Source organism: Ruditapes philippinarum, unplaced genomic scaffold, assembly GCF_026571515.1.
Source record: "Ruditapes philippinarum isolate M1 unplaced genomic scaffold, ASM2657151v2 ctg2442_1_1_1_1, whole genome shotgun sequence".
NCBI lineage: Eukaryota > Metazoa > Mollusca > Bivalvia > Venerida > Veneridae > Ruditapes > Ruditapes philippinarum.
The window spans coordinates 65,940-78,466 of NW_026866355.1; the positions used below are offsets into that span (position 1 = coordinate 65,940).

General features: G+C 30.0%; 1 protein-coding gene across 5 annotated transcripts in view; it reads left to right on the top strand.

Moving 5' to 3' along the window:
- The window catches only part of LOC132732249 (uncharacterized), a 28,204-nt gene continuing 15,677 nt past the window's right edge, over positions 1–12,527 (top strand). The window contains exons 1-13 of one of the 5 annotated variants that reach the window (XM_060718638.1): positions 1–153; positions 643–759; positions 3,684–3,763; positions 7,162–7,365; positions 8,630–8,803; positions 9,061–9,087; positions 9,422–9,596; positions 9,851–9,953; positions 10,165–10,251; positions 10,631–10,697; positions 10,779–10,867; positions 11,673–11,846; positions 12,197–12,288. In XM_060718638.1, coding sequence (XP_060574621.1) covers positions 89–153; positions 643–759; positions 3,684–3,763; positions 7,162–7,365; positions 8,630–8,803; positions 9,061–9,087; positions 9,422–9,596; positions 9,851–9,953; positions 10,165–10,251; positions 10,631–10,697; positions 10,779–10,867; positions 11,673–11,846; positions 12,197–12,288 — 1,454 coding nt within the window. In that variant the 5' untranslated portion in view covers positions 1–88. Of the gene's footprint in view, positions 154–642; positions 760–3,683; positions 3,764–6,429; positions 6,734–7,161; positions 7,366–8,629; positions 8,804–9,060; positions 9,088–9,421; positions 9,597–9,850; positions 9,954–10,164; positions 10,252–10,630; positions 10,868–11,672; positions 11,847–12,196; positions 12,289–12,527 lie in introns of those variants that run through there. The other 4 variants (XM_060718639.1, XM_060718636.1, XM_060718637.1 and 1 more) reach the window with 4 other exon arrangements.

Below are 12,527 nucleotides of genomic sequence, written 5' to 3' on the forward strand. Positions count from 1 at the left end.
CAAGATTTTTATCAATAAAATCGTTTAAACAATAGACCGGTCTTAATGTATATCAACTTCCTTGTTCAAAGGCAGAAAAGTGCTCAACATGGCTGCATATCTAACAAGCGTAATTGCTGGATTGTTTTTCATAACTTTCTATGTTGAAGACATGTAAGTGACACTTATTAGATTTTTGTTTGAAATTAATTTAATCTTTACTTATGCATTTTGCATTATCTTAAAAAATATCACAACGCCCATTTTTAGTATTATGTGATCATTTTAATTAATAAGTATTCAGAGCAAGATAATACAGGGTTACAAAGGAATTGATTGTTATTGAGACACCGAAAGCTTTCTATTAAATATTGTGTTGGTCTAGAATTACATTATTTTTAATGTCTTGTCTTGTATTGTACATAAACACTGAAACAATTTAGTTTCGGTGTCAAAGTAAAACTTAATTTCATTTCGACGTTTTCGCTAGGAGTAACGGATTTGTTTAATAAAGGTTTCAGAAACGTGGCCTGTATCATCATTTATTTTAGCGGTCTCTTATAGCCATATAGTCTTCGTTTATTTTGTTTTTAATTATTTTGACACATGCTATGGCTTGCAAATGCAATTATTATTAACTATGTATTTAATTATATTTGACAGAGTGTCCATGTCACGATATTGTACTGAGCAATACGAGTGTTATAAGAATTGCCCCAGAATAGATAAAGAAAAAACTTCGTGTGGATTTTTAGACCTTTCAGACTGCACCGTTTACAGGTATGTGTACTATTTTTCTCAAGTTAAGTCCGTGAGAAACAGGCGCTTATAAGGAAATATTCGAAATGTTTACCCCATATTATTTTATTAAATGATTATTTTAATTTATCTAGTTTTTCTTCATTCATTTACTATGAAAACTTTGTTTTATGACTTATATCAAACTAATACATGTACATGATGACAAACATAACTGCAAGTATGATGATGCTTGACAATGTTATATGATGTTTTTTAAAGAAAGTTTAAGAAAAGGTCGAATGTAAAACAAAAACAAAAAGAATATCAAATATAATTATCTAACGCATTCTTGTCAAAGGCACATTTTGCGTTAGAAATGCTTTAACCTTATTTTTTCAAAAACTTCTCTCTTTTATTGTTGGTGTCTTTAACAGTTTCCAGAAAGTTGCTCAATTATCTGAACCATAATAATATTTTTTTTTGGCATTAAGTTTTATAGTGATATTGATTTTTGTATGAAAGTCAAAATATTGATTTGTTTACATTTTTTAACTTTTATAACACATTGTTTCACATTAAGCGCTATTTTCTTCAGGTAACAAACATCTTACATAATTCAAAATAATTACATGTATTGAAATATGAACTCATGTTTGCCATTTCTTAAGAAATAAAGATATATTCTTTTATGGGGCATACTATTTTGAAGTTGCATTATTGCCGTTGACAGCCAGCATCATGTGTTATCTAATCGTCATTTCATTTCAAATTCGTTGTTCTATATATTTCTGATTGTTTTGCAATTTGTCGTACTTGCCATGTTGCTGAAAGTTTAAACAAAAGTATATAATGGAAACGGTGTTTTACAGCGTGTACAATATACGGTTATGTTATCTTTTGCATAAGAGATGAAACAGAAAACAGAGGGAAGCACTCTTTTTGGACAATTGTTAATAATGTGTTCTCAATTTTGTATTGATATCTGATGTTTACAGTTTTTTCCTAGTTCTGTCCTGACATTTGATTTAATGTTGTGATGCCTTTGATGTCGTTGATCATACAAATTACTTATTTTTAACGTAAAGTAGTCACCTCATGTGTGCTTATCTAAATTATATAATTTTCAATATTATCAAGTAAGTCTCGACTAATTTGAACTGGTGACTTTCTTTTGACAATTTAATGCTGGGAGCTTAAATAGAAAAGTGGCATTATTCTGTGTCTGATAGCTTATCATTTATTGTGACAAGCGATCTGTATGGTAAATTTTAAGTTTGTAGATTTATAATATTACAATTTAGCTGCTATAAATGTCTTAGAAGAAATTTGTTGAACCCCTTTTTAAATACCATGGAAAATATTTCTTCACTTTGCTACAAAGCATTTACCATGGCAAACAGGTAAACAATCTGACCATGGCAAAATTTATACATAATTGTATCTCTTTTTTTACAAACAATATAAAAGATAGAAAAACGAACCATATTTACTTTAACCCCATTAGTATATATAGAAAATATTAAAATTTTGATAGTTTCATTTTTTAAGCGCGTAGAAATATAGGTTGAATTTGCCAAATACTGGCATGACTGGCATGGCAAAACAAAACCGATATTTATTTTGAAATTTAAATATAAAAAATTTAACTAAGATCTTGTTCAGTTTAAAGGATGTTTTTAGGCATAAAGATAAACCTTTGTTGCCAAAATAGTCAATCAAAGGTCGAAACAGTGTCAGATTATTTGATATGTTTGCATATTTACAAGATAACCTTTAAGGTGCGGGTCCTTGTTCATAATATTTTTTCACAACGTCTGGCTCGTATTATCCAAATTCAAAAAAAAAAAATGGGCTTGGATCTTTTTGATTATCAACCGATTAATGAAGAAAAGAGACATCGTGAATACTCTGCAATTCAACTACAATTGTAGAAGTATGCCCAAATTATTCTCATTCTTCATTTTGTTCTAGTATTGTTTAATGAATAACTCGGCTGTTAGCTAATATGGCCAATTAACGCGCATCAACGCTCATAACCTCACATTCAAATCAATAAAATCACTTGAATACTCATGAATATACAGCAACACAACAAAAATAAATACAAGCAACACACATAAACACAATATCTCTCATAAACGCACATCAGTATACATGGTATTACAGCAGCGCTCGTGAACAAACATCAACATTAACAATCATGAATGTTAACATACGCTTGTGAATGTTCATACATTGTTTTTGTTTAGAAACGCTCAGCAACACTTATGGATGTATTTAAACACTCATGAACACAAAATCAACTCGGATGAAGGTTCATCGACGCGACGCTCGTGAACGCTCATCATTGATCATAAACACTCATTAACATATATGCTGCACATATTAAGTTTTCTACCACTCAACCCAGATATTGTAAGCTGAGCATACGCATTAGTGTAATGTCTACACTAACATGGCATGTCTCACTTGTATCATTTTAAAAAGTATATCATGGCTGATGTAATTTCCGAAAGTTATTAATTTTTGACACAATGCTTGATAACATATACATGTACGCAGATACAAAAGTTTGCAAAGAGAAAAGTGTTTTATCTCAGTCATTATTATACTGAATATTTAGTCATTATGGATAATCAACAGGATTTTTCTCGAATGAATTAAATGAAGTATAGTCAACACAATTTTTCTGTCAAACTACCCTCACGACAACTAACCGCGACCATGACGCTTGAGCGACGTTCAAATGACGTCATATATATGTGACGACATATGTCGCACGGGATTGTGTTCTATGTCAATTAGTATCTCAATAATTGTTTGTCACTCATACAAATTTTCATCATTTTTAAATGAAAGACAATTTCATTATGGGGTCATAAAAATAACTTATTTAAAGACTCTCATACTATGTTAGCCTAATGTATCTTTTTTGTAAATGTAAATTTTTATTTTAAATACAGAGAGAGGTTTTATCCTTGCAAATCAACTTGTGAAAGACAGGTATGTTGCAACGGGTATACCGGAGAGAACTGCAGCACACGTAAGTAATTTAATCTGCCTTCATTGCATAGCTAACATGCTTTCTTGCTGGCTTACTACAGTAATACCTTATGTTTTCAAAGTGTTGTAATGATTTTATCTCAAACTTACATAAAGTAGTACTTGAGCTACACAAACAAATCGTGTATCTCAATAATCTTGAGTAGCAAAAAGTGGGTGTTAAAGAGATCCGCCTTAAACTATTCGTCTTTTCACATTTTGTAAGAATTATCTTTGTGAAAATTGCCGAATTTGAGAAGCTGTATAGACCTTGTCTCACTGTGGGGTTTAACTTCCGGGCTATTTCGAAAAATCCCCAAAATGTTTTTTAAATATCTGAAGGACATGTCAATGACATGCTTTTAAAATTTCATAACAGCACATCAAGAATGACTTTTATTATTCGCAATAGCTTTAAGGGGGTGTAATTAATTTTGGTTTATTGTATGCACAATATGTGAATGTAATGCAGTCACGAACGTCTTCTTTATATGAAGCCTTTAAAGTTGAAGGGGCCTTTGTGATAGCTGTTTTAAATCCGATATGAATCTATAATTATCAGATTGAATTTCAAACTTCCTGAACATGATTAGCAGTCACGTGTTAATTTAAATGTTTCACGTCAAGTATTTCAAAATAATTATTCCATTGTTTTATTATAAATTTTACTGAATCATAAGTGTATAAGTTAATGCAAGATCATCACCTTGTAACGTCATAAGTCTGTGCCAGCATTATTACAATACCAAACTATATCAAACTACATACCAATTCTTTTAACTTGTCTGACAAAACAACACAAAAAGGCTACTAAAAATATAACAATGTGTTCTTTTTATTGGCAACATTTTATCTTCATATTGTAAAATTAATCATTCAACCAATTGGAAGATTATCTTTATGCCAGTTTTGCATTGTGCTGTTATTAAACAATATAGATTATATTCTTTGATCAAATACCAAGGTACAGCGTAACCTGTATTATAGGTTATGAAACAATATGCATTGTCTGTAGGTGCCACGTGTGATAACAAAATATATAGGCTTCATCATTGTATTTGAGACAATACGAATTGAACCATGATGAATTTACTTTTTGATCAATTCATCTTATTTTATTCATTTGAATGACTGGTAACTTAGCACAGCATGAATAATTTGTCCTTTAAAATACGACTGTTAAACACCTTTTGGCAAGATGGTTGAACTTGATATTGATACGAATTCATTTCAGACAACTAACTCAAAGACCTCGATGAATACAAAATTGATTAAAGCTATACTATGCACAAAATTATATTTGAAAATATTAATAAGTACTACACGGTCTCGTTTTAAACATTAAATAAACATGTTTTTAAAGTCTGTGCCAGCATTATTACAATACCAAACAATATCAAACTACATACCAATTCTTTTAACTTGTCTGACAAAACAACACAAAAAGGCTACTAAAAATATAACAATGTGTTCTTTTTATTGGCAACATTTTATCTTCATATTGTAAAATTAATCATTCAACCAATTGGAAGATTATCTTTATGCCAGTTTTGCATTGTGCTGTTATTAAACAATATAGATTATATTCTTTGATCAAATACCAAGGTACAGCGTAACCTGTATTATAGGTTATGAAACAATATGCATTGTCTGTAGGTGCCACACTGAATATATCGTAACCTTGGAAATACTGGAAGGTGTTTCTTTGTTAGGACTAGTTCTTTGTGCCCCTTAATCTAAGGACCGCAGATTCCCATACAAGGTTTATACGTTCTTGTATTTAAAAAAGTCATATTGATTAAGGATTTTTTAGATTTCAATTAATTTCTGCAAAATAATTAGTTTACTCAAAGATGAGCATAGTATATCTTTAAACATTCAATAAATCGGTCAAAAACGTTTATAGTCATCGTTTCGCTCTGTCAAATGCTTCTTTCCCTCAAAACTGGCATGAGTATGATAATAATGACACAACTTGAAATGTAGTTCTACGTCGATAGAAAAATGGTAAACCATATAAAAATAATCATTCCTTCGTGAGCCGCGATGAAATTAAATAATTGGTTACCCTTCAGTATATCCGCCTGGCGCCTGGCATAGTGCTAGGAGTTTAAAGGTACATGGTATGCAAGCAGAAAGGTGTCTCATAAATCAGAAAAGACGGGCCCTTTCGGTTCAGATGACACTATAATAAACAAGACCTTTACTTTTTTACCTTTACCATTTAAGATACTGGTGTTCCTTAAGGTCTGTTTCGTATATTCATATTGAAGACTCAATCAACACGAGTATGCAATTCTCATGTAATTCTGTTGTGATTAAGGTTTCCCAGGGATCACACTTTATCCAGATTTTTAAGGCTTAAAGATATTTCTAAATTATATTCTCAGCAATTAAATTTTATATACATTTATTTGCATTGCCCTACAACAGTAACTAAATTCTCGAAAGTTATCTAAATGTTTTCAAATTTTCACGTTCATCGAAATGAAATTACTGCAATTTTGTTGGAGCGTTATTCGTTACCAGAGCTTTGTGACTAATTAAGAAGTGTCCTTTGAGAAAACTATGCAGTTAATTATTTACGTACATGTATTATAAGTATATACTCATACGGATGTATACATCTTCGTATCGTTATTTTTAATAAACTTGGTATATAACACTTTTTAGTAAATGGCAGGGTTTTGTTATTTTGCCAACTTATTAATAAAAATAGCAGGTTCATTTCAACGTGTGGTTGAATTGCAGATTTTGCTATCTCAATTCACAAGTCGGTGAATAGGCATTTTAAATCAATTATATTTTACAACCAAAGAGGAAGTACTAATGGTTAGATCAAATGATTAATACATTAAAAATTAATTGATCTTACACCCTGTCAATTCCTCGTGTACTTTGTGAGGATTTTAAACGAAAATGTCGAAAATGTTTTATTTATGTTTACTTTTGTGTTCACTTTATAGCCACGGTAAGAACTTATTTACTTAGTCTTATTTACGAAATATAATCGGGTAGAAATGAATTATTAATATCTTACTTGCAAGTCCAATTGGACACATAATATATTTCTAAAAGTGCTATAGGAAAAGAATTAGCAAATTAGAGATATTTCTACAACTGATTTAATAATACTTGTTCTTTTCTATGTTTTGAAAACGTTTATATTTATTTCTCATTGCAAGTAATGAGTATATTTGTTGGTCGTTTTTAATATGTTAGTTCAAACAACTCAAACCCTTTGATTTATTGCTAATTTTGTATTAAACATTTGGATTATAATTATTGATATATTTTGTTAAAAATGTTTAAAATTATGCATCATTTATCAAAATATAATATTTTAGCAAAATAAGTTTCCTAGACTTTATTTGCTGATTATTTTTGTTTCAAACCAAGCATTCGGATGTGAAACAGCAACACGTTTGCCAGACATAGACAAACGGGGAAGAAACTATATAGTTAAAGGGGAAGATGATGAATATATATATGATGAATATTTAGGCCCGGCTTGGTTCAGTGTTGGTCAATATAAAATGCCTGACAGTCACACAGTACCTGAATATTTGGCATGTGGAACAGAGGCTCCTATTTACATCAAAGGTCAGATAAGATAATCAACATTCTCTAGACAAGACCATAAAACATGTATTTTAAAATTTTGTTTAAAAGTGTCATCAAAAATGCTTTCTTTCTTTTTCATATTGACGTTTTACGATCCTATTTAAAACATATGTCAGTGTTTACAATACAATGTATTTATATTTTACTCGAGACAATTAAAATCTTTGAATTTCACATGTCATTTCTACAAAAGATTCAATAAACACACAATCTTCCTTTTTTTTGGTGATATCATATTAAAACATATCTAACGTTTAGTTTTCTCAAAATCATTTAGTTTTTCTCCTCCGAAAACCAATTATTAATAAAAAAAAATAACAATTGTAAATTAATAATAGTATCATATAAGCTATGCTTTAATTCATTTTTAATTCAAACCCTTTTTAGTATATGTGAAAAAAGTAAAAATTTGCTTGAGAAAGTTCGAAATTTGGTTTTAGTAGTTGAATAATCACGGGCTGGTGAATAGGTACTGATAAAACAAAACCAATAAGAAAAATGTAATAAATCAACACAGCTAAAGTGACATTATGCCCATCCTCGGGTATATAGTGAGTGAACGGGTGAAGATCAAAATAAGTTGTCATTTTGCCATAATTCCTTTTAATTTAATAAATAAGTTCGCACAAACAATAAATAACGCACAAATCCAAACAAAATTTCTGTAAATATCCATTAGAATTTAACTATAATGCTTATTTTATTAAAAGAGTGGGGCAGTCTTTTTAAATTGGCAGATTTATAATTTTATCCTAAGCATTTGTCAGTATCAACTGTTGGTCAAACACCATTTTGACAGTCAATCTTTTGAGATATAAAGTCAATTCAGCTTAATTTGACTATGAAAATGTTAGCATAATGTCACTTTAACTTAACTTTGGATTTGAATAAGTATGCATACCATTTAAATAAATACCATCAGACAGGATTTACAGGAAAATAATGATTTACATATAATAGTTTGTTTGGTTGATACTTGAATCAGTCAGTATGATAAAAAATATTTTTAGAGAAACAGATACTAACAATAAACTACGAAAGCAACATAATTGTATATGTATTTAGTTATGCAATAAGTGTAGCCACACAATAGGAGAAACGGTATAAATAATAAATGTTTTTAAACCGTTTTTGAATATCTACATTTTTCTTTGCCATTGAAGAATAAAGTAGTTTGTGGTCTTAATGTTGCGTCGATTGATGCACTGACAGTCATTTTAAATTCGTTTCATTTTTCTAAAAGGGGATCATCCTGAAGTGACTGATTTGACTGGTGAGACAGTATACCATGCGGTCACTTGTGAATGGTATCCGTTTAATAATTGCTCCAATGAACGTAATATAGATATACGACAATGCGGTGATGAAACACAGTATTATCTTGTACGTACGAGTCATACAGCTGCATACTGTATGGGTAAGTTGAGACAAAATATTTAGTTAATCAAGTCTAATTATCAAGCTAAAATAGCTTTATTTTCTCTTTTGATATGTTTTCAATTCTTGTGACCAATATTACCTCGAAATGACCGTCTATGCATGAAAAACATTCATTTTGATTTGTCGTCAAATAAGTTTGCTTAAAGATTTTGATATCTTTAAAGATATTTTTAAGTTATAGTCGGTTTATCAATTTTGTTTCAGAAACTAACAGAAATCTTATTTCATTTTCAGATCCGCCTGATATACAAGGGATAACTGGTCAGTAAAAAATTAAAACAGAAAAATATACAATGTATTTGATTAACAATGAAATATATGTTCAAATTTCAAAATACACCTTATATTGAATATTAAAACGTATTAATTATTTTCTTAAAGAATCAGATAAAAATAATCTCAAAGCTAGTACCTTTTATGATTTTGCAATTATACATGTGTGCTGATAAATCGCTATGTATTCTGTTTTTGTTTTATTAATTTGTTACTTATTTAAGCAATTGTTCATCGATAAATAAAAATATGTAGTTCTAAGAATAGTTCTATGTGTCATTTTTTTATTTGAGGTCACATTACGGAGATCTCTGTGTTTTAGATTTTGAGGCAGCGCCAACCGATGTTACAATAGGCGATCTATCAGTCCATACAGAACTGAAGTTCAAAATAACAAATGGGTTTGAAATACCTTTCCTTAGATTCAACTGTAGTGAAAACGAAAACCCACCACACGGTCGGTCAAACAGGCCAAATCTATTGTACTCAACATACTGGTAATATCTAGTTCATTCTAAAGTAAAAATACTGTATTATTTATTTTACCTTTAGATTTTACTGTTCTGAGAGTTGAAGATTAAATTCTGCTAAATTCGTTGCCAGGAAAAGTAAAATACTTGACTTTTTAGTAGCTCTCAAGATAGGATTAATAACGCAAAGTCTCGATTTCCATTCTCAATCAGTTTCACTGTTTCGAGGGATTTGCATAACAATTTGAAACCAACTCAATCGAGGTAAATATTTGATACAGGTTCATTGAGTCGGTCCTGATAAAGACATTCCGTAGTGAACAATATGTCATGCCGTTAGACGAAGAAGAACTTACAGACCTGGGATATAAAATAGGATTTACGGTATGTGTGCCCTGCCAGTATTTATTAACAATATTGAAAATATTTACATTTTAAAAGCGACATAAATTTTTGTAAGTTTAACTTTCTTTATAACAATTTTTTCTGGCTAAACAATGTCATATGAAATTTTGTATACATTTGTATTTAAAACATATTCAAATTTAGAGTTATTGTGTCACATTTGTGTTATCGCTTTGGAATCTGTTTTAAGATACACTGTGGTATTCGAACATCAACATCTGTCACTGGGTACCAGACAGGGATGAAATACAGTGAAAGCTTCTTTGCCGGAGTTAAGGTAATGACCCGAATTAAAATAAAAGTTTGCCTTCATTATTAAACATATTCATTTTTATTTGGTATGGAATGGGTATGGACGAGGAATAGAAGTTAAATTAGTCAAACAATCATAGAGCCTACTAAAGATACATTTTACGTATCTAGCATGGAAGAGTAAATGTATTCTGCATCAGAATCAAAAGGTAATATTCCGCTATATGACTTCCGTGTTGTGAGAGTTGTCGACAAAAGAATATATTGCAAAACAGATGTATTTTGGAGTTAATACAACTAAAAAAGCCTCATATCTGCAGATTTCAAATCCATTGCAAAGTGGTTATATTTTCAAAAATGATTATTAAGAATAACATAATTGTTTTCTTCCCTTGTAATTTCAGATTCATCCAAGTTTTATAAATATGAAGAAAGAAGATACTGCAAATCTCACTCTTCAACCAACTGTTCCATACGGTTGCTATGCACGAGTTAATGACGACAGAGACATTCCTTGCAAGATTTCAATAAACTTGTACTACCCTGAATTATCAGATAACTTATGTAGTATCGGAGACACTGATACTGGATCACAACCAAAGGTGGAAGACGTACAAGCTAAATGTGGAGTAGAAATTTCGGTACCAATAACACCTTTGTTTTTCTTTGTTTCATGCGTAAACGCATTTCTACTGTTGATATTTAGGAAAGAAAAACCAATGCATATTAGTTATAATAATATTTTATTTGCTTAAGCTTGTTACCAAAACATAAATTATTCTACATAAAGAAAAAGACATAATGAATGGTTTAACTGCTTTTGAAATTTGAAATTGAGACACCAACTTTGTTTCGATATTAGTGTTTGACGTGAACTCTTACTGTTTGATAAAAACAGTTTACAGAGTTTTAGGAGAACTCTAACCGGAATTTGAGAAAAACTATTATTAGGCTTTTTTTTATATAATTCTCATTGGGATTTCAAGGAAGCTTATATAAGAGTTTTAATAGAACAGATTTAAGTTATAAAAGATCCTGTCACACAATTTTTTAGGGTTTTATATCATAAATACGGTGCTCAAATTAAGATTTATCAATTTTGTCAGTTCCAAAAAGATTTATAAAGATATTACCGAATTTAACATTTCATGTAAATAAAGGGAGGTAATAAAATGATTTTCTATAAAGTCTTAGTCAATTTTTTCAATAAGTAATGAGTGCATATATTTTAATAATTACATATGATATGTACAAATATTTGCAGTACATACTTTACATATTCTTCGATGTTTGAATTTTTTATTAGCATAATTCGATACATATATATAATTTCACTTCAGTGTGGTATGCAACCTCAATTACAACATACAGGATCTTATTAATTTTCTTTATTTATTTATCAATCACGTGCCTTATTGCTAACAATTTTTTACTTATCAATGACAGGGATTTCTACCAAAGGATATCAAAAACGGACAAAAACAAATGAGCAATGCCACTCTCAAAATATCATCACCATTTTTCTCCAACTCAGATCCAACTGTTTACAAACTCAGTTTGCAAACACAAAATAGCGGGACACATGTTATATGGAAAAAGGCCCCTATATCTGATTTCCAGGTAAATAGAAATAACTTATGACTTTATTGAAAATATAGAAGTCAGCTAAGTAGCAGAACAATAAGATGTGTTATTATACGATGTGATATGATTCGATGTTATAGTATGTGGTGTTATATAATACTGTGTCGAATAATAATAAGAATCTTACACTAGCTGTTGGTAAAGACCGGAATGTCTAGCTCGAGGATAACTGGATAACTGTTCGCTATGCCGAGTTACTCGAGAGCTAGATATTCCTGTATGTTCCGACAGCCTAGATTTGAATCTCTTTTTTTTTGGATACAGAATAGCAATATTTTTTTAATGAATAATGTAGAATGTATCACCCTTAAGTTGTTTATTTTCAGTTGTTTATAATTCAAGATGAGAGATATAATGAAGAAACAAAGACACATTGTTATGCGCACGTTGACCCCCATCAAAAAACAAGTGATGGAAAGTACGATTATATTGAAATACAGTTTTTTGCATTTTTTATTTTTGATAAATGAACCTTTTTCCTTTCTTTTTTGAGATTTTGTTTCAGAAATAAATTCAGTTGTTCTTCAAATTGCTTAATCGTGTCCAACACTAAATTCATTATTTTGATCGTTATTTATCATCGTTATCATTATCATATCGACCTTATTTATCACTTACATCATATCCATTATCATGTCAATTATAAAATTTGTATTA